This window comes from Pseudomyrmex gracilis, unplaced genomic scaffold, assembly GCF_002006095.1.
Source record: "Pseudomyrmex gracilis isolate BER0280 unplaced genomic scaffold, ASM200609v1 scaffold_147, whole genome shotgun sequence".
Taxonomy (NCBI): Eukaryota; Metazoa; Arthropoda; class Insecta; order Hymenoptera; family Formicidae; genus Pseudomyrmex; species Pseudomyrmex gracilis.
Genome location: NW_018020731.1, coordinates 341,657 through 366,175, shown reverse-complemented (window position 1 = coordinate 366,175; position 24,519 = coordinate 341,657). Strand labels below are relative to the sequence as shown.

General features: G+C 44.6%; 2 protein-coding genes across 3 annotated transcripts in view; one reads left to right on the top strand and one right to left on the bottom strand.

The window, feature by feature from the left end:
* Positions 1–16,321: 16,321 nt before the first annotated feature.
* On the bottom strand, positions 16,322–18,583 carry LOC109857145. Of its 2 annotated transcripts, none has more exons than XM_020433194.1 (6): positions 18,380–18,583; positions 18,009–18,170; positions 17,564–17,870; positions 17,080–17,443; positions 16,798–16,988; positions 16,322–16,673 (listed from the first exon to the last, which is right to left on the bottom strand). In XM_020433194.1, the coding sequence occupies exons 1-6, from the start codon at positions 18,560–18,562 to the stop codon at positions 16,462–16,464; spliced, it is 1,419 nt and encodes a 472-aa protein (XP_020288783.1). In that variant the 5' UTR covers positions 18,563–18,583; the 3' UTR covers positions 16,322–16,461. The 2 variants fall into 2 exon arrangements, with proteins under 2 accessions (XP_020288783.1, XP_020288784.1); XM_020433195.1 differs by having other exon boundaries at positions 16,322–16,664.
* Positions 18,584–19,894: 1,311 nt separating this feature from the next.
* Positions 19,895–24,519, top strand: part of LOC109857152 (fasciclin-1) — a 113,487-nt gene continuing 108,862 nt past the window's right edge. The window contains exon 1 of the mRNA XM_020433203.1: positions 19,895–20,054. Within this exon, the coding sequence (XP_020288792.1) occupies positions 19,895–20,054 (160 nt within the window). The remainder of the gene's footprint in view (positions 20,055–24,519) is intronic.

Genomic DNA, 24,519 nt, shown 5'->3' with positions numbered 1-24,519 from the left:
ATTAGTTCTCTCTCTCTCTCTCTCTCTCTCTGTCTCTCTATCTCTCGTTCGCGCGATGGAAAATACGCGCGTGCCCCGCGTGAACGGTCCGCGATAACGCCTCTCTTCTCGTTGCTTCCTTGGATTGTTAATTACCGATTGAAATTTATTTATTTCATGTGTTTTCCGCGTTCATTTGTTTTATCTCTCTCTATCTCTGATTAAAATAAAAGAAGAGTATTGAAAATTTAAATTCGAATTAACAATTTGCGTGTAATTATATTTGCACTTGATATAATTACGCCGCCTATACTCACCAGAGCGCGCGTTTGACTCTTATTTGTGCATTAGTAACTTTATGTTTTGACCAATAAAGATAACAAGTTTGTTATAACAAATATAATAAATACGTAAAGAAATAAATTTATATTTCTCGGATTTCCAATTATTTCTCTTCAGTTTTTGTTTTTTTTAATTGGGTATCTCACGTATATCTGATGCAAATCAAACATTCTGTGTGAATGTTTAAATTCAATTTGAATAATCTTCATTAATTTACGCGTTTAAAAGGAAGAAAATACACATGTAAATTGCGCGTCCGTCATATTGGCTCAATGCTTAGTTTGTAATTTTTAATTTCTCTAATTTTTATTGTCTTAGATTTCAGAGAATTAAATCGTTCTTTCGTTTTTTTTTCTCTCTGCGGAAACGCATTCATTTCATTCGGACGTCCATTTATTAATTCCAAGAAGCTCTCTCTAAAAGCTCTCTCTCTATATATATTCTTCGCGCACCACCAAAAATTTACAACTCGGCCGACGCAGGTCGCATGGAAGATTCACGAGGAAAATTATGAAAGGACACACACGTGCGCGCGCGCGCGTTAGCTACGTCGTCGCCACCGCGCTGCTTCGCGTCTAGGAAACAGAATTGCAAAGTCTACTATCCTCTCGCGCGCGACTCTTCTCTCTTTTATTTTTTTTTCCTTGTTTCACATCCAGCCCGCCGCGAGTCGGACTAAATATATGGATTCGTGAAAAGGAAACGCGCGGAGTTCTCCCGTGTGTGTTTTTATATCGCGTTTCAGAGGAAGAGGCCCGACGTTGCAACTTGGTGGTTATCGTCATCATCGTCGTCGTCGTCGTCGTCGTCGTCGTCGTCGTCGTCGTCGTCGTTGTTGTGCGCGCGGATTTCATTTTTGCGGTGTGTTGGAAACACACTGGGAAAAGAGTTTGCGCGCCGACCACGCGCGCGCGAACTCGCCTTTTCGCCTTTGAAATCCGGCGCGTCGACAGCATTTGCTTTTATCCCGTCCGCATGTCGATATCTCGCCGCCGGGTTGTTCCCGGAAAAGAACACTCGCCGAGCAAATTATATCGCCAACGGGCACTTTCCGCGCGACAAAAGCCAGCCCGGATTGCGCGGCCAAATGAATGTCCACTGAAACGCGATGTACAGAGAGAAAGAGAGACAGAGAGAAAGAGAGAGAGAGACGGGGGAAAGGGGGGAGAGGAACTTCCTCCGCGCGACCGGTAATGCGCATTTTATGAATTTTTTTTCGAGAGGAAATTCCTCGCCGATGTGCCTCGCCGTTTTTCTCGCCCGGTACTTTGCATGCGGTCGCGCAGCGCGAGGGATGAAATCTCATTCCGCAAAAAAAAAAAAAAAAAAAAAAAACTACCACCGCTGCCGTTTGTAATCCGCGCGTCGTGTCACGACTTTCCCTTCTCTCGCGACGATCGCGAAGGACAGATGCAAGAGAATTCTGCGCCCGACAGTTGTCGTTTAATCGCCGCCGGGTATATCAGGGATAATCAAACCACCGCTCGCGCACATCATCATCCCCCCCGCTGTTTAACGGCGAAAGGGGAAGTGTGTGTGTTTTTTTTTCTTCCTCCGACGATTTGTCGTTCCTAAGTGTTGTATTTGTTTGCCGGCCGATTTCAACTCTCTCCGTTCCCGTCGGATCAACGGCTGCCAGATGAAGGAAGGCAATGGGGTGGCGCGCGCAAACTCGCGTTAATAATTTTCGGGCTTCACGGTTAAGAACCTCTAGGCTAGACGGCCGTCTGCCACGCGATGCCCCAAAGGCGTCTGGCCTTTAAATCTAAGGGGATGAAGTTACTCTGAACACAGACGAACGATTAAGACGTTTGTTAATTAAGCCGACGACGACGTAATGTCAGCAACAACAAACACGCGGCGAAAGAGAATTTGTGATTGATATTAATTATTTTGCTGATGAAAAGAGAGTGCGTTCTTTTTTTTTTTACAAAATAAAAACCAGAAATATTCGAAACAATATTCCGATTTGGCGAACGGAGTCGAGCGAGCGAATTTGCGCAGTTTTAACCGCGCGGATACGTGTGTGGTATTTCAACTTATCGGTTTCAATCCATTCAGATTTTCTATTTGCCCAGCTTAAAAATGGCATCTCGATGTAAAAAAAAAAAAAAAAAAAAAAAAAAAAGCGCACAACTTTGCGCACAATCAAAACACGATGCTGTTTTACATCGGGTTTGATGAAAAGTGAAGCGTTTTTCGCGTAAACTCTGCTCTATACAGTAGCGCTAGCTTCTAAAACAAACGTCACGCTAACTTCGCGCGCACGTACGCACATACACGCGCGCAACACTATGCGGAAGTTTGTTATCGATATTTCGATTTACACGCGACAAACATCATCTGGAAAAGTTTCAAAATCGCTCAAATCGAGAAGTCCGGCGTGCGCGCGCCATTGGCTGCCGAGCGGATATCCGTCTCGACGTTCGAAAAACATATCCCCGACAATCTCTCGAGCGTCAGATCCGCTCGACGTTTTGACGCTCCGAACGAACAGCCACTCCGACACGCCTCGTTGCCCCGATAGCCCGCGCGCGCAAAGAAGACGCGAAGTGAATCAGGCAAAGTGCGCGCCTCGTCTGTTCCGATGTGCCGCACCCTCGCGAGACGAGAGAGGGTAGATCTCGTGATACGCTACGTTGCCGGCGAGTCCCTCTCCTTCGTCTTCTTATCCGCCACCCTTTTCTCTCTCCCGCGCGAAAAGTTGCTGCTGGAAACTCTCGTTCGAGTTTTACTTTATCGCGACCTACAGACTCAGATATCCCGATCCTTTCGGGACGTCTTTCGACAACAAGTCGTCGTCATAATGGCCTTAACAGTTTCGGGAGGATTGAAGAGAAATAGCAGCGCAAATCAATATGCGCGTGTGTGTGTGTGTGTGTGTGTGTGTGTTTCACGAAATGGTTTCGATGGAACTCGTTCGTGCGGTAAAATGATATTGTTTCTTTTTCTTCCCTAACCCCGAACGTATCAAATTTCGGGGATGAACATTTCGAAGCGCTCGATCTGCATCGATCGCTGTTACTCTTTTATTTTTCAAATGAATTCTATTGTGTTCAGGAAAAAATGTTCTCCTGTTAATTTCGTCGATTCATAATTCGCTTTTTTCTCTGAGAAAAAAATAGTTGTTCCATTAAGCTAACAGATTGCTCTCGCACCGTTTGTTCGTGCTTTCCACAAGATTATCAAATCATTCGAAAAGCAGTTCTCTCTCTCTCTCTCTCTCTCTCTCTCTCTCTCTCTCTCTCTCTCTCTCTCTCTCTCGAGAAAGAAATAATTCGTGCGTGTCGAAAAGGGCGAGAGATATCCAGGGGAAAAGGACCGAGGGTATTGTTACCGGAATTTCTCAGTGTTGCGCTACGGCGCCTCTGAGAAGGGTAAAGCAACCTTTCAGCGAAAGATCCCTTGCCCTTTTACCGTTAAAGTCTGACGTGAAGAGGGTTGTCTGAGAGGCGTGGAGAGAGAGAGAGAGAGAGAGAGAGAGAGAGAGAGAGAGAGAGATAGAGAGAGAGAGAGAGAGAGAGAGAGATTTCCATTTGTAGTAAAACGTGACTATAAATCAAGCGCCGCGACGCTCCTGAACTCGAAGCGGATGAGAGGAATTAATCAGCGGCCCGAGTCGGCGCTAATTGTTTATTATTCCGCGATCGATGGCGATACTATTCTTATCACCCCCCGTAGCTCCCTTCCTTCCGTCGCTGTCGCGCGGACAAACGACCGTGTCGCCGTTATTATTCGCGATTGTTAATTACCCGTGAACATAATCCTACGTTTAATTAGCTTAATGGATTGCGAAACGTATCGTTTAATCTAATTATCCAGCGACCAATTTATGGAATTATTTCGCGAATTCGGATTTCGCCCTTTTGGATTGCAGATGCGCTTTTTGCAGACAAACGCGGTCTCTCTCTCTCTCTCTCTCTCTCTCTCTCTCTCTCTCTCCTCTCGAATTGCCGCCCGGAATGCGGTCATATTGAAATCCTAATCGTCTCCCCTGTGGATGCCTTTTGGAAACGGTGCGCTTTTGTTTAATTATTACATGCGCCGCCAAATTGCACGCTCTCTCTGCGCGCATCTCGTTTTATCGCCTGCAGTTTATTATGTTAACCTTCTCTCTCTCTCTCTCTCTCTCTTTTATTGTCACTACTTCATGTCTCTAATAACAGTTTATGCGAGTTTATATAAATTATACATGTGTAGAAAACACATTAACAATAGACGTAATCTCTCTAATAATAATTCGCAACTGAGTTCGCTCGATTGTTCTCGCGCAAAATGTAACAGCGGTGTATTAAACATATGCTAAATAACAATTAAAAGGTACAAATATAAAACTCAAAAATTTACGATACAATCAAAACTTAACAATAATCTTGTATTTTTTAAAGAGGAGATAAAGCACACAAAAATGTAAAAAATGACATTATTTTAAATTTATAAAATATTACATGTAAATATTACATAAAACAATAGAACTATATAAAATAAAAAATATAATTTATATATCTTATACAAAAATTAATTTAATTACACATTTTATCAAATTTATAGTACAGTTAAAATATTTTTAGAAGATAATATATTAACAATCTCTAATCTTCGTTTATTGTTAATTTGACTGTACAAACCGTTGATCGTACATTTGAATTTTTTTTTCGAGTATTTATCTCTCGACAGCGTGTTAACGCGTGAGATGTTGTCGTAACGGAAACGAGGCGTTGAACATGATAGGGTTAACGTCGTCATCTTTGGCGCAAGCTTTCGTACGGGCTTCAGTGTCCCTTGTTTACCGCTCCTAAGGATTCACCTTCTCTCCCTTCTCCCTTCCGTTTCACCCAACCTGTCGGCTTCGAAGTAAATCAAGTTTCATCCTGTTGAGAGGTTTCAAACTCACCTTCCTGTGGCGTGTTTCTCCCCTCCCCACGACCTTTTCCGCTGAAATTCGCGGCGTCGTTATACAAACGGGACGTCTCCGTTTATTTGCCTGGCTTTTAAACGCGAACCACACGCGCGCGCACTCTCGAAACGCGGCGAGTCTCCTAAATCAATTTCACCGTAAATAAGTCCGAAAGCACACAAAGTGCGGGCGCACACTCTTTTTTTTTTTTCGCCCACTCCGTCAATCGTAAGCGACTATATCAAACATCAAACTTTGGCGAGCGGCCAAAATACCTGTTTCCAGAATCTTCTTCCACGTCAAATTGCCAAAGTTGCGAAATATATTTATAATCGCGCCGCGAAGCATCGAAATATAAATCGGTTGAAGTATATAAAGAGATAGATAGATAGATAGATAGAGAGAGAGAGAGAAAAAACACGTACACGGAAAATTGCTACCTGAAATTTCGGATGCTGCGTGGTCCCGGCGAAAAAAATCAAGTATCGATTTTGCTTTAACTCGATTTTAAAGGAATACGCTTCGTTCTGCGACGTGAAAGACTATCGAGAGGCAGAACAAACCGGCGGTGGATAAAAGCGAAGTAGGGAAGCGCAACAGAAAAGCGACGAGACAAAGAGACGGAAGGGAAAAAAGTGCGCGCGATTGAAAAAAAAAAAATAAAATAAAACGCGACCGAGCGACTCGCGGCGGAACGGAGAGAAAAGAGAATAGAGTAGCGTTTACGCAGCTGATCGCTGGCTGAAGGAGAAATAGCGGAAAAATAGATCGCCGATGCGTATACGCGCCACAGTAAACACCGGGTGTCGCACCGGGCAAATGGAAAAACGTTGTACGCGACGGAGCGAAAACGCTCAGCCGCCACCGCCACCGCCGCCGCCGCCGCCGCGGTCGATGACAACGCGCGCGTATCGCATCCCGGATTCCCGAAATCAAACGCGTTTTTTTGAAAAACGCGATCCCGCGGAAAACGGAATCGATAACCCACGCACGCTCTGATAAACGTTTCATAAATATTCAAATGTTTATACACGTGCGCCGGATGTGGGATGAAGCGCGCGCGCGGTTTGGCGCGCGAGGCCCGTCCGCGTCCTCGCGGATAGAGGATAGATACGACGATAATGAAGATAAACGAGGGTCGAAGTTCCTCGTGGGAATAGCAGATCGCGTCCGATATCTCCCGTCCCCCTTCTGTCTCTCCCCGTTCGCTCTTGACCGAAGTAAATCGGGCGACGCCCGGTAGCTGCCGGTGAAATTACCACCTACTTGGCCGAAACTAGTTCGAGAAATTCGCTATTCCGGGACTGTTGATTCCCGAAGTACGCGGTAACGTATCGACGTCCGTCACCGGATTTCGAAGCGATAAAGACGGTCGACGAAGTTCGTCTCGCTTCGTAAATACATGAATTTCTCACTCGGGATCGTTTTTTCATCCACGTATCGATCTTTCCAGCCTCGTTAGAAGATTAATTAAATTAAATTTAATTTAAACTTGTTGCAAAAAGCGAAACTCTGGCGCTATGAGTTAAAAATGACTCTAAGTCCATTAACAAGAGAATTAATTATTTATCTTATCGACAGAATGTGAAATGTTTAAATTTCGCCGCTATCCTGATTTTTAATGGATTTGCTCATAACGTAATAAAATACGTGGGAACACGCGTCGAAGCGGAAGACGAACGACTGCGGAGAGAAAGGAATGAGAATTGGAAGAAAGCTTCGTTGGAAAAGCGCCGGGACGAAGGAATGGCGCGCAACGTCTTTTAGGAGAAGATCCGCGCAATCAAAGTCGTTCGATAAATGAAACTCGGCGAAGTTTTAATTGATCGCCAGAGGTGAGGTGAGAGATAGGTGATGTCCTTTTTCTTCTCTGTCTTCCTTTATCTTGCTCGGTTGACGGGCTTGCGAGAGAGAGAGAGAGAGAGACGCTCTTCTTCTCTTTTCTCGTCCTATAGGCGTCCAAAAAGTGTGAGCGCGAGTTATAGACTAACTTCCAGTAAACTCACTCAATCAAAGTTAGCGGGAGAGAAAGGCTGTCGCGCGAGAAAACGACGCGAGAGAACGCGCGACGAATGAATGTTTTAATTCGTAATTAAGTTTCTTAAATCCTCTTTTGCGAACGCTTATTCCGGAATACTCCCGGATACGTCATCCGTATATATACATCCGTCTGTTGAATTACATCCGGTAACCGGAAACGAAGAGGAGAATGCAAATTTCACAGAATGCGAATTGGGAAATACTTTTTCTGGTTTCCCAAAACCTGTTCCCGCGCTGATGAATTAGCATGAGACCACGAAGAGAATGACTTCCTCTTCCCCCCCTCCCCTTCCCCCCGTTGATGCGTCCGAGTCGCCTATTCGATGTGCTTCCACCACCGGATGAGGTCACGGGTGCATCGTTACTTCCCGATTCAGTTTCCCTCCCGCTTGTATCGCTTACACACGAAGCCGAATGCGGAATCGGCGGTGGCGGTCGACCCACGCTATCGATATTCAGTTGCTGCCGGGGCCTTTAACGATTATACCGGAATATTGATTACCAATTAGCGGCATAATCACCGAGGATTCTAATTGTTAATGAGGTCTGGGACCGCAGCGGTGAGGAGAGGAGAAAGAGAGAGAGAGAGAGAGAGAGAGGAAGAGAAACGCGTTTAGGCGGGGAACGACATAACATTCCCGCGCCCGGTATAATGTCCGGTTCGATTAACAACCGCTTCCTCTTGTTTTTAGCTCGCCGCGAAATGTTCGCCGCGCCGCGGCGCGTCGCGTCGCGTCGTCGCGGGATGAGCATTAAATTATTTAGCGCGCGCGGTTCCGTTCTGATGCGGTCGCGCATCCCGCATTAATTACGCGGCCGTTTACCGGGTCAAACCCCTTAAGGACACGTGTCGCGAATCCGTTCGAAATCCCACCGGAGAGGAGGCCATCGCTCGTTCGATGATGATTCCAATCGTTGGGAATATATAGTGTTACATCGCATACCGATGATGACGGATATCAATTTTTCCACTATTTTATTGTTACGAAGGGAAGTAGAAAATTAACCGGAATTTAATTAACATAGCGGAGGTAATTAAAGTAGCGGAAATTGATTAACGTTGATATTTTATCGGATCAGATGTATGAGAATTTATTCAAGAGACATTACATTTTCTCATTCCGAGGATCGGTGAAGGAGCACGGAGGAGGAATTGATCTCTCAACGCAAATTCTCCAGATCTCTCCTCTCTCGCAATTGCTATTATGAATTGGCAACAGTTCGTCAGAAGTTGCGGCACACTTGTGAACACACGTCTTCGTAACTTTCGGAAACTTCGTCTTTAATCCGCACGACAAACAAGTTTCGTATATTGAAACGCGTCGTTAGTTGCTCGCGAAGAAATTTAAATTTTGAACGGGGGTGCACGTGGAGAATTTGGTTTCCGGGTTTACCGAGTCACGGGGGAAGATGAATAGGCGGCGATCGTCTTACATCGTCTTCCGTCAGCCTCATCTCTCTCCTCTTCTGTGCGGGTCCTCCATGCGAAAAGCGTCACGGCGAATGATCGATCGTGGAGGAAGACGGAAAGTCACAGGGAGAAAGAGAGAGAGAGAGAGAGAGAGAACGAGAGACTCGCGTATAATACTCGGATGACTCGACGACGATGGTAATTCGAGAATTTTCATATCGCTAAGTAACCAGCGCGCGCGCCGTCCGTTTCGACATGTAACGTAAATAACATTACTAGCGGGGGGGTTGGCTCGTGATGAATGTTCATCATTGGCGGCATGAAATATTTATGAATCGATCGCGTTGATCTTTATGCCAGCGCGCGATTCCTCGGTATCGTCTTTTCGGTTAACCGCGACACGTCACAGCGTTCTGAGTGAATTTTTATTTCAATAACATTACTCGAACGTCCATTTATCAGGTAAAAAGAAGAAGAAGAAGAAGTGAATTTACACTCGATTCAAGACGACGACCGAAATATTTAAACGAATTTCCGAATTAAAACGCGTGGCCGTCACGATACACATTCGAGAAAATCGCGTTCACGAGAGCCTTTACTATGGGGTCGAATTTAAGGGGTCGTTTCGATGGCGCCAGTCGGCTCCCCGCCCTGTTCTCGTTATTCGAAATTCATTTCTCCGGGTTGTTTATAAAGGGACGAAGACTCATGACGATGAGTCAGAGGGAGGCGCGCGAAGTAAATTTTCCCCGCTCGTCTACGCGGGAAAATTATGACCGTGAAAAGTGCGCGGCTATAGCGGAATCACGCGAGCATATGAAAGTTTAATGAATGGCGTTTAATATTTTAGAACGGTTTGGCGCGCGTGTGAACTATAGATCCATAAATTCTTTCTCGCGCTTATATATATATATATATATATATATATATATATATATATATTATATATATATATAGGAAGCTACACGAGCGCGCGCACAATGACAGATTGTTCACTAAATTAAAGGAAATCTCGTACGCGCAAAATCATCGATAAACCCCTGAAAGCGTTCGTTTGAATGAATCCCAAATTAATGTATAGTAATTAAAGCTCCGCTAAGCGGAACATTGTTCTAAGCAAAACAATGTTCAAACGCTTTGCGCGCGCGTGCGCGCATCATGTGATTCCATTTGCAATTATTCGCCAATAAAATTTCTCGCGGAGCTTTGAAGAAACAAATGGCTACAAACGGCTATGAATAGCTAACGAGTCGGAGCGACCGATTCGATTATCTCTCGAATTATTCTTGCGAAGGCCCCCTCTCAATCACCAAACGTTGTTCCACTTAACTCGTCGATTTCCCCCCCTTGTTTCCTCTCTTTCTCATCCCCGTGACGCGCACTTTTCCGGAGGACGACCCCCCGGAGGCGAAATATCGGTGGCGCGAGAAGTAAGTGCATCGAGATATTGAGATGTGACCCACGTATTCAATATAAGAGCTTTCACGGGGGGCTTCTCACGCTTCTCCGGGACCGCCCAATTTCTTCTCGCCCGAGTTGCCACCCGTTCGTGCCGCGGTATCTTTTTCGCCGCCCGTGGCAATGCGAGCGCGCCCTTCTTTGGCCGCGATCAAACACGCGCGCGCGCGCGCGTTCTCCTCGATCAATTTACAATGGAATCGCTTCAACGGGCCGTGCTGTATAATGCGTCCAATAATGCATCCATGCAAGCGCACCTTTTCGATATGCAGAGAGCGCGTCTCTCCTAAATCGGAGCGACGTCGCTTTTGTCGTCGCGCATACACACATTGTGTCGTCAGCTCGGAATTAACTTGTCGTCCCGTTTCGAGAGCCTTGAAGGATGTATTTCGGCGAGGCGACTCTTGTTAAAGATACAAGAGTCTCACAATATTTTGTTTTAAAATACACCCGAAATACTATACTCGACAGAATCTAATGTGAAATTCCGTCGTTCCGTTTGATTTTTAATCGCTCCGATTCCGCGCGTTACTCGAAGATCGATTTTATTGAATCTCACGAGAACGTTGCAACGTAACAGATGTAATCTGGGAGAGGAAGGGAGGAAGGAACACCCTATGGATTCAGGAATGTATACGCGCGCGTGTGTAATGCGCATGTAACAAAGGCGTTATCGGGAGCGCTTTATGGCCTCTCTCCGTCCGATATCGAGAAGTAATTTGCACGTGGTAATGGCACCAATTCTATCAAAGGAAATTCGCAGCAGTGCAGAGATGCGCTAAGGTGTTGTTCTTGGTTTCTCGCGACTTGGCTCTCCCGCGCGACGAGCACGCACGTCGAAGAACCGAACGTTGCATCTTGATTGCCACCGCCGTCGCCGCGTCGGGACGACGTTCTCTCAAACGTTACGTCGAGACGATATTGCTCCCCGTTCGTGCATATCGGGGGCAATGCGGTCGTTCCGCGGCACAAGTCCGCTTCGTTATCGCGCGCGCTGAATGGTTTCAGATTGAATATTTTAAAGGAGAGCGGAAAATCCACATGCGCGCGCGCGCGCGCGCGAAATTTTAACACGCGTCGCGATTCGCTCCACGTCCGCGTGACAAATAAATAGTACGCGTAAATACGCGCGCGCGGAGAGACACCGCACGTCATCGCGTTCGAAATTCTTGACGGTATAAACGACCGAATTTAAAAAGTGGAATTTCCGCAAAAACAAAGTTTTCACTTCATTTATAATCGGACAATAAAGAGAAAGAAAAACCAACGCGCTCTGATGTTTTAATCGCTTGGCAGAAAAAATATTTAAATAGACTCGCAACATTAAAACATCGAAATTTTCAATATTTATAATATTATGGAATAAAAAAATTTCTACCGTTTATCGACGTGTTGTTATTTTTTTTATTTTTTTTTGGTCACATTGACATCTGCCGTTTCGTCGCGGGAAAATGTATTCCGAAGCGTGTTCTAACCCAGTGAACCGGCGGCGTGTAAGGCACTAAAGCGCGCTCGCACGGACGGGATGGCGTAATAATATGCAGATTAATCGCAGGCTCTTCGACGCGTGAGTGTAATTCGCGGAGCTCTCGCCTGAGCGACGATATCGTTGACTCATAAACGACGACGGGGCACGTCTACGGGGCAGAAATGAGTGAAGTTCAGTCACTCGCGTGAACGTTCGTATCCCGTTGAGGGTGCGATCTAGCGTGTCAGACAATAAAAGGGAGAGAAGAGTAAAAACGAGAGTGCGCGTGCGCGCGCGCACAAAAACGCGAGAGGTTTCAAAACGTTCCACTCTTTCTCTCTCTTTCTCTCTCCCCATGGGGTCCGATACATCATATTTTAACGTAATGGACTTGAGGGTGATGCACGATCCTCGTTCATCAAGTCTAATTAATAAAAAGTAATTTTTGCGTATTTTATTTTCTACACGATTCAAGTTTTTCCTTGGTCGCGCGCGTTTTACGACACGCTTTTCTGAAAAATACATCTCTTCCAAACGAGACGAAGTGACAGAAGCGCGCGCGCGAATCGAATGTTTTCTTATTACAACGAACCGTAAAAAAATTTAAACCACGTTGTTTCTCGCGCGGGATAAACCGACACGCGAAATTTCTCGACGTTATACGCGCGCGCTCTCGCGTCGTTGTGTAAATGAAATTTCGCGTTCCATCTTAGCGACAGACGCAGCAGCGTGACGTCCCGCTACTACACAGTTCGCGCGAACACGCGCTCGTAAAAACTCGAAACTACTGTTTTCTTTCTTTTTTTTTTTATGTTGATTGCAATTAAGTGCAATTAGCGGAGCGCGGCGCGAACTCCAGTTCAGTTCGGTCCGGCGACGAAGACGCACGATTGCCGGTTGAAGAGACGCGCGGCGCGAGAGGCGGAACAAAAAAAAAAAAAAAAAAAAATGAGAGGAAACATATCACACACGACGAAGCGCGTTGTGACGAGCTTCGCGAAAATGAAAATATTATGCGCACTTTTGGGAATTGCGCTAATAATCCAATTACGATCGTTAATTTTCGACCAGATCAGAGACATGAGATTGATTGATTGCTGAATAATGTCGGTTTTGCGCGCGCGCTCGCGTAATATCGAGCACGTATATGAAAGTTGAAGTCACTATTATTCCTTTTGTTATATTAAATTGGCGTGCGCGGTGAGATGTAAATGCGCAGCACCGGATAACGAAAATACAAACACTGGAGCTTTAATTAAATGCTTTCGAATATATTTTCCAGTGTGTGTGTGTGTAAACGTGAGAGCAATGTAACAGCGCGCGATTTAAACGGAATACAAACCGGTGTATGCGATGTATGCGTGAGATTAAATATCGCGCGCGGAGCGACTGCAACACACACAACCTCTCTCTCGCTCTCTCTCTCTCTCTCTTTCGGGGGGCTGAAACGTAGATATAAATTAAGACATGAAACGTGAAATTAAGATTCATGTCGTACTTATACTTATTTATTACACGCGTCGTTGTTCCAACGCATGATTACGTTGCATTAATCTTCATCAGCAGTCCGGGAATATTCGTCGAGGATTTTCCTTGATTTTTTGAAACATCGCACTTGACGTGCGTGAAAACCGTGTAGATTATATTCGAGAAAATTTCTTTCTTCGCGCGTGTCCTTTCTCGTATATACGCTAAATATAAGGTTTCAGAAAATAGCGCGCGAAACAATATTCCATCCCGGAGCGGCGAAACTTCACTGCGGAATTATCTTCGTGTCGCGCGCGATATTTCAGAAGCGTATAATACGGATAAAATCTGCGTCACAGAGAGAGAGAGAGAGAAAGGAAGAGAAAAACAGTACAGAGACTACACATTTCGAATTTAATTTAATTTTCATAGTCGACTCATCGCGCGGCGCTTCTGATTCGCGCGACCTGCCGCGCGCTTCACACAGAGAAATATTCCGAATCGTTTATTTTCTGCTCGAGCAGTTGCGTCAGCAGCGCCGCGCGATTGTTTTTACTCGTCGGCCGGAAAATGCCGGGAGAATATTTACAAATGCGAATATTTGCTCGCATTAATAATACGTAATACATATTCTGCCGCGCTATGCGCTCGCGAAACGTCGTCGTTCTTGCGCTCTTGGACTATCCGAGCTTACGATGCGACGAACTCTCGTTAGTGGAACCGCGAATAAATACAATCGAGTGTGAATTTACATGCAAATTTTTTCGACCGACACACACAGTTCGCTCATTTCCATGCGTACGGGGAATCTGATGAGGAGAAACGTGCGCTCCCGCGTCGAAATTCATTCAAATGAACGGCAAATGATCTCTTATCAAAGCGATAACATAATTAAACAGTGAGGGTAAACTTGAAACAAGGTGAAAGATTTGTTTTAAACAAAGTATCCACCCTCCGTCGCTCTTCTTTTATCTCGTTCGCAAAATCTCTATATCGAAACAATCGGCACGCGAACCGTCTCGATTACCAAGTAGCTCGGAACCTTCTTTCATCCGCGGGATTGTTTTCACCCCGTCCCTTTTTCTTTTTGTCTGCTGCCTGCTCCTTCCACTTCGACCGATCCCTCGTTGCTTTTCCAGGCTCGCCTCGACGAACCAACTCGCATTAATTGCCGACAGTCACGACATGTCTCCATTACTCAAGAGCTTCGTTAAAGGGAGCCGAGAGGGGAATCGGAGCGAGCGCCGCGAGGATAAAGGGGGCGAGGCGAACGAGATAAAGAAGATCGCGCGACCATGTTTCACCATTATTTTTCACAAATTGGCGCCCCTCGCGCCGTTAACGAGAATCGAACCGATATCCCCGAATGATCCCGAAAGACGGGAAAGAAGAGAATTCTCGCTTATCGTCTTTGGCGAAAACTCGGATTTATTTTTATGAGATTCCCTTTGGTTTTCTCTTCTCTCGCAATAATTTTTTAAAACGTCACGTACATACAAATTTACAGATCGCACAGGAAACGCGTGCGAGGTGTCGATTATTATATGAAATATAGAATCGACTAAATAGACCGCATACTCTCATACAACTTCCACTAATTAATCAGAAATTTCCTCCATCGGGCGCCGACCGATGCGAGCTAATACCACACAAACCTTGCTCCGATTTCTCTCTCTCTCTATCTCTCTGTGCCAATTATGCCGCCGTGTACTAATTAGCATATATGGCTACGGTAACGAAGTTTCCCACTCTCGGCGCCGTTCTCAATCTTATAGAAGCTCTGCGACTTTAATAACCGACAAATCTCCCGTTTACCACGATCGAAATGCAATTTGCCATGCTGTCGAGAGCGGCTTGATACATCAAATAAATACAAGATAAACAGGTCTCGCGGAATTGAAACAGCGGCCGTTGTAATAATTCCGCGGGAAAAAAACGCGGTAGAGTAAAACAAAAGAGAAGAAGAGAAAAAAACATTTAACGCTGGATGCGCAGAATGAATGTTAATCACAGAAACCGGGCGGTTATAAAAAAATGCTGAAATTACTCTATTACTCCAACAAACTCTCTCTCTCTCTCTCTCTCTCTCTCTCTCTCTCTCTCTCTCTCTCTCTCTCTCTTTCGACANCTCTCTCTCTCTCTCTCTCTCTCTCTCTCTCTCTCTCTCTCTCTCTCTCTCTTTCGACAGGCTCGGGACGATTGTATGTCTGTGTATTAGAGCGCCGTATCGCGGCGGAAAAATCACCGACAATGTACAACCCCCATGCGTACACGGAAAACTTTAGCAGTTTATTATGGAGTCGAGTGCCGACATAGCTTTCTCGACTGCGGCGGGAGTTTCGAGCAATGAGACGAAATAATCGCGTTTTTACGATACTCGGTGCCGAGTTTTACGAGAATCGGAAGCCTTTTGTGCGGCGAAAACTTGTTCGAATGCCACACACGCGTCATAAAATCGACAAAGCGCGCGAGTTTTGTCATACCGGTCGACATACTTCTCTCGCGTCTAACGCGAGGCGAGTTCGTTATTCTACGTTTTGTTTTTTTTTTTTGTTTTTTTCGGAGTCGTAAGCGCGCGCACATTTTTCATGCGCGTTCTTAAGCCCTCGCCTCGATCTGACGATGATGGTTTTGTTTGTCGCAATGCTTTACCAAATATATATAATGCAAAATAATTCGAACACAAACACAAGCATTTGATTTGTATAATGTATAATTGTGTAAAATAATATTTATGTAGATAACTCTCTTATATAACTCTCTTATACGTGTAGATAACTCTCTTATATACAGTAATTCGATAAAACATGGCAATGTGTTTTCAATGCCTCTAGGTTATTTATTTATTATTTGTCAAGTTATATACATGTTTCTCTTGTTACATATATATCTCACGCGCACGGTGTTCCGTCAAGTTTGATACTAGAAGATTAGGGAATTGTTCTGCGTGAAAAAATTAATTCAGAATAAGGAGAATAAACTTTGTTCGACGGGAGAAAATTGAGATGTAAAAGTGAAAAATTACGCGATATATATAGCAATTATTAATACAAATACAACTATGAGAACTTTTAGTCATGCATATTTGTTTTATGTAATATATAATATATCGTATGTAACATATATCGTATATGTATTACGTATGTAATATATATCGTATATATATTACATGTATGTAATATATATCGTATATATATTACATAAGTATATATATGTATACATAACTTTACACATATATGTGTGTAAAGCTGTTAAAAATTACATAGTTTTATATCAAAGTTAAAACTTTCAACTTCGTTGTTTTTCAATCAACGATTATAGATAGCCGTTCGATTTTGCCTGCTAGTATATCACTTAACGGTGCACTGTCCACGATGTTTATTTTATACTTTTTTCGTATCAATATACATAGAAAACATATCTACATTTAACCTCTACATTAGATACTTTTTTCAATATATCACGTGGCAAGACGATACTTTGTCGCAAGGTATCTCCTATGTAGCAACAAAGAGAGAACATCTCCATTATGGTTTTGCAACTCCAATGAGTAATATGTTGCAGCAAGTATCGTTCAAGATACTTTTTATTAATGAGCAGGCCTGAAAAGTCTTGCGTTTTCGTAACATAAAAGGTTTTTTTTTTTTTTATTAAAATGTACGCAATAATAACACATTTCGTTGTAAGAAAAAAAACAAGACAGTAAGATTGTGCGCAATATATAAGATCGTGTACCTGCAATTGAATTGTTCAAAATTGGTTGGTGCGTGACGAGTTTTGAAAAGTTTTCCAGAATATCGTGCATGACTAATGCATTTTGTGGCAATATTTTATCACGCGTCAATCTTAATGACAGCGTTATGCTCTTGTCAAAAGCTGCAACGACATGTTGCGTCGGTAAGAAGGGTTGATTTCTCTCTGACAAGCTGTAAAAAGTGTGATTCAAATATTATAGAAATACTAATTTCACATATAAATAAAATAAATCTATATGCGCGCTAATATAAAAAATATTACTTTGTTCTACTGGCATAAAATAAACTATTGTTGTAAAAGCGATGTATGATGTTTAAGGTGTCGATAAAAATCATGAGATCTATGTGATCCGTGTTGTTCCCGTAAGTGCGTCTGTACGATTTTAAATTCGTGACGGCAATCATTATCGTCAGCCACTTATCTATGATGAACCACTGATTGTCCGAAATGTTTCGTGTGTCGTCTCGATCGCCCTCGCTCTTGACGATGGCAACGGCAAACCATTTGAGCAATGCGGTTACCAAGTCGTTTATTTTAAAGAGATGTTCCAAGACACTGGTTGCGTCCGGCATTTCCAATTCGAACAACGTGTCCATTGCTATTATCATTTCTGTCAACGGACTTTCTGTAATAAGAAAAATTTTCACTCGTTATTATCTTGTTTGGGTAGAAACAGAAAGTGGAACCAAAATGATTTATAAGAAAATAATTGTGACTCGTAATGTAACTTATGATGTAACGGTACCAAGTACTCCCTTAGTTTTGTTGGGACAATTTGCCAGTAAATTTATCATGTTGATTCCCAAAAAATGAGAAGGATTCGTCAAATGATGTATCCACTTTGATGCGGGATTTGCCTGAATCGCGCACCCTATCAAGTGAAGAACTTGAAAGAGTTTCTGTTGCAGTTGAAATTTGTTATTGCAGACACCAAAACAACAGAAAACAAATTCGACTAGTTCCTTCTCCTCGGCTATCTTCTCGACGCCCTTGTCTATGTAGCACACGTTCGCGATAATGTTCAACAGATGTATCAAGTATATCTCTTGCGTCTTTCAAAACAAAAGATGGAATATATTCAGATTTTTGTTTTGTTCGATCAAATGAAAAATTTTGCGTGTCGGCATGCACGTAAAAAAAAAAAAAAGATAATAAAATAATTATTGTATTACACATTTGTGTCATACAACCTCGACAGAGGATAACAACAATTGAATATTTCTGATATGCTTCAGATTCGGCACGTGGTGTTCTACGATGTACAGTTTCACTTGCAGGTATTTGCTTAACTTGGACACTTTGATTATTTGCGATAATGTCATACTAGGTATGGATGCTAAACAGTTTTGCGTCTGAAATTGTTTAATTATCTATATTTACAGAACATACGACAACAAATGAGGTTAATTGGCAACTGATTTGATACTGTGTAAATGAGTTACCGCGCGCGCACACACACACACACACACACGCGCGCGCAGTCAAATACGTGAAATATCATTTTCTCATAATTTCACTGTTTAAATATTTTGACGAAGATACAGCGTAATAACAATCTTACGAGTCTGATGACAAGCGTCATTTTCCAGTTGTTTTCGGAGAATCTTAGACGAGCGAAAAAAAAACTCCGTCGCGTCGAAACGGTCTGTTCGGATACAGTGTTCACAGTTTTAGCTTCCTTACAGCATGCTAAAGCGGTGGTCTTCAGGTAGAATTTGCTAAAACTCGCTGCTGTTGTGCGCATCCCTTCCACCGCTTTAGCATGCTGTAAGGAAGCCAAAACGGTGAACACTGTTCGGATATGACAACAAATATCTGTGCGTTCGAGGGGAAAACTCTGAAGGTGTTATTCTCATGAAGATCATAGAAATTGTAGACAAGGATTGTTCAGCTTGTCAGAAATTATCGTAGCGGAATATCGCGAATGAATTGAATCTTGATAATTTTAATTAAAACCTGGTTTCTCGCTCATTTCACCAAGTAATTCCCATTGTGTTCTCTCGCGGTTGGGCTTGGCGAATTAATTGTTTTGTTTTTTTTTTTTTTTTTTAATATAAAATTGATCCATTTTTCTGTCGCGAAATTCATCTCAGAACTTTTGCGCTCGCTCGATATGTTCGTCGTCAGTATCGAAAAAGCGATTACAGTAAATTAAGAGAGTAATAGCAGAAACAACAAGAGAGAAAGAGAGAGAAAGAAAATGTAAGTGTGATAATTCTAGGCAACAATTGTGTGACAAAGAGAATCCGATAACATTCTCAAAGCGTCCTTTTCGAATCGGGCGATATTTAAAAAGAATTTAAAAGCTCTCGATTCTCCCGCGACGCGTTTCCCTCTTCCCACCCCAGTTTTTTTCAGGCGACGAGCCCGGTTCGAGCCGAACGAGAAACAAACCTGGTCGAGGTACATGCGCGGAGAAAGGGTCGTAATACCCCGTCGGTAGATCGGACTTTGCATCCGGCTAATTAAGCATTGATAACTAACGAGGTTCCTTTGTGCCGGTGCCGCCGCTCGTCGTGGGGGATGAAAGTTCTCGGAAAATTTCAACCGACACGTCGGATTAAATGCTTTAGCGCGCGTGCTCCGCCGCTCTCGCGTCGAAACCCACCCCCTTTCGACTTTGCTCCAACTCGATGCGAACTGCTACTTTAATCCCCGCTGATGCGAATTGCTCGAGGCATATTCTCGTTGGTGGGTGGATTTTTTTTTCGTCCCCTTCTCTATACAGTGGAGGAGGAGGAGAAGGAGGAGAAGGGCTCGCGCGTAAGAGCTCGACGTTCAGAAGAGCGGAATCGATCGGGGCTCGTTCCGGGCTCGTTTCCTGCTTTATCATGCGGGAACGATGATTAATTTAACGACTCCCCGGTTGTAAGCCGGTTCCTCTTTGAGCGCCGCGATCGTTTGATTCTGTGCTTCGCGATTGGGCGACGTGTACATGATATACGTAAGTGCCCGTGAGCGCTGTTTCTTTTTTTTTCAGCACCGTGTACACGCGGCGTCCGTTAATTGGCGTTACAACACGACGACAGGAGAGATAATAATATGTCAGACACACGCTTTGCGGAAGCTTCATTGGATGTTCCATTTTCTGTTGCAGTTTTATCAGCTTCTGGAAGCTAGCCAAGTGGCCAATACCACCCTCGCGTATCGTCACGTGACCGTGTTCGCGCCCACCAATCGAGCGTTCCAGAAATACAGCGAAGGCAGCACGAAGAATTTGGTTCTCTATCATATGTGTGAGTAGAAATGCATGACATTTATTAAAAAAACAATATCGTTTTCGACTGGCAAGAATCGCTACGTCATTAATCGCTCCGGGAGCGACTCGAAAAGATCGAAAACGCTATCAAATAAATTCCTATGTGTTCCAATTTCGCGCGTTGTTTTTATCAGCGCGCGAGCAAATGAATTTTCACGGATTGTGCGCGCGCGAGCGAGAGATCGTCCCTCGCCTTTCCAGCGTATCTGCATTATTTCCTTTCTTCGTCCGGTTGTTCGGAGTGCATTAGAGCAGTCGAGCCGAGTTTTGGTATTTCACCCTTTGATCTCGAACGCGCACGTGCATCCGTAATGCATCCGGCGGCGGCGGCTGCAAAGCCGGATCGGAAGGCGCATTCGATATGCGCCGGACGTTTACGCGCTTTCGTAATTCAGGTCTTCTTCGATAGGGAGGGGGTTGGGCCGCCGCGCTGTGAATGTAACGGAGTGCAATCCGTTATCGACGTATCCGTCCCGCGTTTACCGGCCATTCGGTATGTCCGTATAGAGGCATTCATCGATGTAAATGCTGATTGGAAGGGTGGGAAGCGCTCCCAGGAGGGAGGTGTTATTGCGATTGAGCGTAGCCGACTAATATCGCGCTGTGGCGCGGCCAACGCGCGTCAGGATCCGTCGGCATTAATGCGCGCGCTCCTGTTGCACTTTATTGTACGCCCGCCGGAAATCGAAGTGAATTCACGCGCGCGCGGAACATTCTCGCGAAATTGATCTTTCTCCAAGGTAGGAGATACACAGCTTTTCCTTTTTTTTCTCCTCGCGCAGTCCGCAAAGAAACGTCGATTTTTACGACAACGGGGATTGTCAATTCGACGAGACGAAGCTCGATGAAATGAAAAGCTTTCCGTCAGCGACGGAAGTTTGTTTGCGTACATCAGATACAAAACGGGGCAAACAACAATGGCCAAACACGGTTGTTGTTGACGTGCAAATCATATGTTTCCAAATGAGTTTAATAATAAGTGATAAACGTTACACTGTTTTTGGTCTTCCTCATATTGCCAACAAATAATTAAATGTAAACCGTTAAATAACGTTTAAATATGTTAATAAATTTAAATCATTAATAAATAGAAACTGTTAACAAATAATTATTATATATAAGTTGGTGCAAAAATAATTGCAGTTTATATATAGGTTTTGTGTTAATTAATGAAATAACAAAATTTTATTAAATATTTTTTTTTAAATGACACAAATTCCGCGTGCAATTATTTTTTATCGTACCAATTTATTTAACAATTAAGTAATAATTCGACGACTATAGAAAATTTTTACCTGTATATAACATTTACTGATCTCTGAGATTGGACATTTGAATGAAAATTTGGCAGAAGGGAAATTGTAGCGCGCGCGATAGTTTTCGCGATAGTTTCGACATTGATAAAGTTGGCGCTGACGTGTGCGCATCATTACGTTAGCCCCGCTCGTGTGTCGTCAGAGGCGTATTGCGAGATCGTCGTTAGTCAATAGGGACATGGCAAACAACCTGCTCAATCAAAATCCTTATTATCCTTAGCGGCGGGACTACCTAGAGCGCGGCAAACGAAACGAGGAGCCTCGTTAGGCGCGTCCTCGCTTTCGCTTCGCGTCTTCGTCTTCAAGCGCCCTTCGAGTCTGCGCGTGTGTTTGTGATGATGTCGCGTGGCGTGTAATTTCGGCGTGCAATGTTTGCGCTGCCACGCGCGCGCACGGTAGATATGGCGCGCAACGTTTACACGGATAGTCGCATCGGCGCCTCGCGCGTCGTGGCTTGGCGCCATCGATCTTGACGGAGACCAGAAAGCAAACACGTGAGGGCGGTTGGCGCGCTTGCTCATCCTCCTCTTTTCCCCGCTCCTCCCCGATACTTGTTCATGCGATAAGAAAGGGCCGCGCCTTCGGCCACAACCGGCCACGTTGGGAAATAATTAATCCGATTTGCGCGACTAAGCCGCGCGCGCGCGGCTCCCCGTTCCATCCTCTCTCGTAAGCGTCGCACCGGAAACGAGCGTTTCATGAAGCAGCTGACGACGTGGGGTGGCCGGCATTACAAGAACCCTGCGGTGAACATCGAACCGAGTGGTAATTTTCGGACGCACGATGAAGACGTGACTTCGGGAAAATCGGAAAAACTAGGTGGAAGAAAATTGATTACATACTTATTATTATTATTATTTTTTTTTTAGTAACTTTTTTTGCACTCTCGCACAAAATGGTCTTTCGGTCAATAGTAGCGTTTTGATTGGGGTCTGAAACGACAAAAACTCTCTCTTTCTCTCTCTCTCTCTTATATCCGATGAGGAACTTTTCACAACGCTTTCCGAGGAACTTTTTTGGGGGGGAGGAGCGACGTTCATCTTTTTTAAATTGCGAAAGTGGGGAGAGGAGAAGGGAGTTGACTTTACACACAGGCGACTCTCTCGTTCTCCCTCTGTCAGCGATATATTCTCGCTACTTATTCTTTAAGTCCGCTTTTCCCACGGGAGAGACACCGTCGCGCGAGTTGCTCCGACGAATTACGTCGGAGACCACCGCGCGGGAAAAGCGGTTCGAACTAAATAATCAAAGGTCGTAAAGGTCGTCGACTCCGTTGACTCCGAACGAGCTGGATCAATGTTATTCGGCCTGAGGCGTTTTTTTCTTCTTCCACCCCGTCGTAGAATGACGGCGTCGACGACGACGACGACGACGACGACGACGACGACGACGACGACGACGACGACGACGACGACGACGATGGGCCGCTTGCTTCTATTCCCCGTCGACTGCTCGTCGAACGCTTCAACCCTGTCCTTCTTTTTTGTCCTACGCGAGAGCGCGACGTATTGGAGAGCAAACAGCTCGAACGAGATTACCGCGTGCAAAAGACTTTTTACGAGACGCGTCTTGAAAGAGATTGTCAAGAATTACATTATCCTTCCTCTCAGCCCTCGCCGCGCGTTTGCCTTCTCTTCCGCGCTCTTCTTCTTCTTCGAGCTGCGAAGGTAAATAAAGGACGTTTGGCTCGCAATAAGAGAGAGAGAGAGCGAGAGATAGAGAGCAGGAGATAGTTATATCTGCGTGACGATGCAGATTGCATCGATTTAGAGTTCAAAGCGCGAGCTTTTGAAAATTATTTGCTCAAAATAATGAACGGAAAGTAAGTGATTTTACGCAGCTCTCGCTTTCAGGATTTTCATTAACGCACATTTTTCTCTCCGTCTCTCTCTCTCTCTCTCTCTCTCTCTCTCTCTCTCGTAACGCAGAGACTGCGATGTTTTACGTAATAGTTTTATCAAGAGAACGCGTTCTCTCAAATATTTGCACCGACAACCTTCCCGAGCGCGTTCGAGGTCTTTTCTTTTTACGCTTCGAAGAAGCTACTTCTTCTAATTCACGCGCGTGTGTAATCCAAACGTTGCACGCACGAGTTTTCATAAGAACTCTCTCTCTCTCGCGCGCAGAGGGGTTAAATCTTTCGCGGAGCGAAATTACAGCTCGAATCGCGCTTGAGCGCAATTTAATCGACCGTAACTTTGAACAAACGCGGTCTCTTTCTTTCGGGCGAAATCCAGACGAATGAAGCGAACTCGGACTCGAAACTACAGTCTCTCTTTCTCTCTCTTTCTATCTTTCTCCCTTTCGGTCTCTTTCATGGTGCCGGTCGCTTTTCTCGCGGTAAGGGAAAAAGCTCTCTTTATCTCGTCAAGTCGGCGCCCATCTCGCGGCACTTCGCCCCGAGCTGCAACGCGAGGACTGACCCCACGTTTTCTCTCTCTCTCTCTCTCTCTCTATCTCTTTCTCTCGCTGTTCCGTGTGCGAGTCTGCAGCAATTTTGTACATCGCGAAAAGTTTCACAATTAGTCTTGGAACTTTCATAATTCTGCAGCTTAACCCGCCTTGTTTTGCGGCCTGAGAGCGTTACCGCGGTCGGTTTAATTTATCATTTCACCTCTCGGCTATCTCGACTTTTCCTCGGCTCGGGCCCGACGTGCGCCGTGAGAGAAAGAGACCCACCTTCGTTCTCTTCGTGTCCCACGCAATTTCTCACGGCGAGTCGAAGACCTCCGAGCGTTTTAATGAGATCTTCTCCTCCAATTAGGACGGGAGGGAGAGAGAGACAGAGAGAAGAGCGTTTTTCCGACGGAATTAATCTGTGCCTCACTTATGCAAATTTCTTCAACGGGGAGTATATATTCCTTACTTCGCCCGTTTTAAATTCCCTAAACTTGAGCGCACATGTGCGCGCGAAGTACGTTCTCCACGTGCACTGGGAGTGAACACTGGGGCTGAATAAAAAATTAGTTTCCATACAGCCGCGCGCGACGTCTTGGTTGGAATTTCGTGTAAAATGTACTCGCGCGCGCGCGCGCGCGCGAGTAAACGCGAAGGAGACGCGCGCAGTGACGCCGTGCAAACGACCGCGGAAACTTACAACGGGGTAAGGCAACTGTATTATCCTAT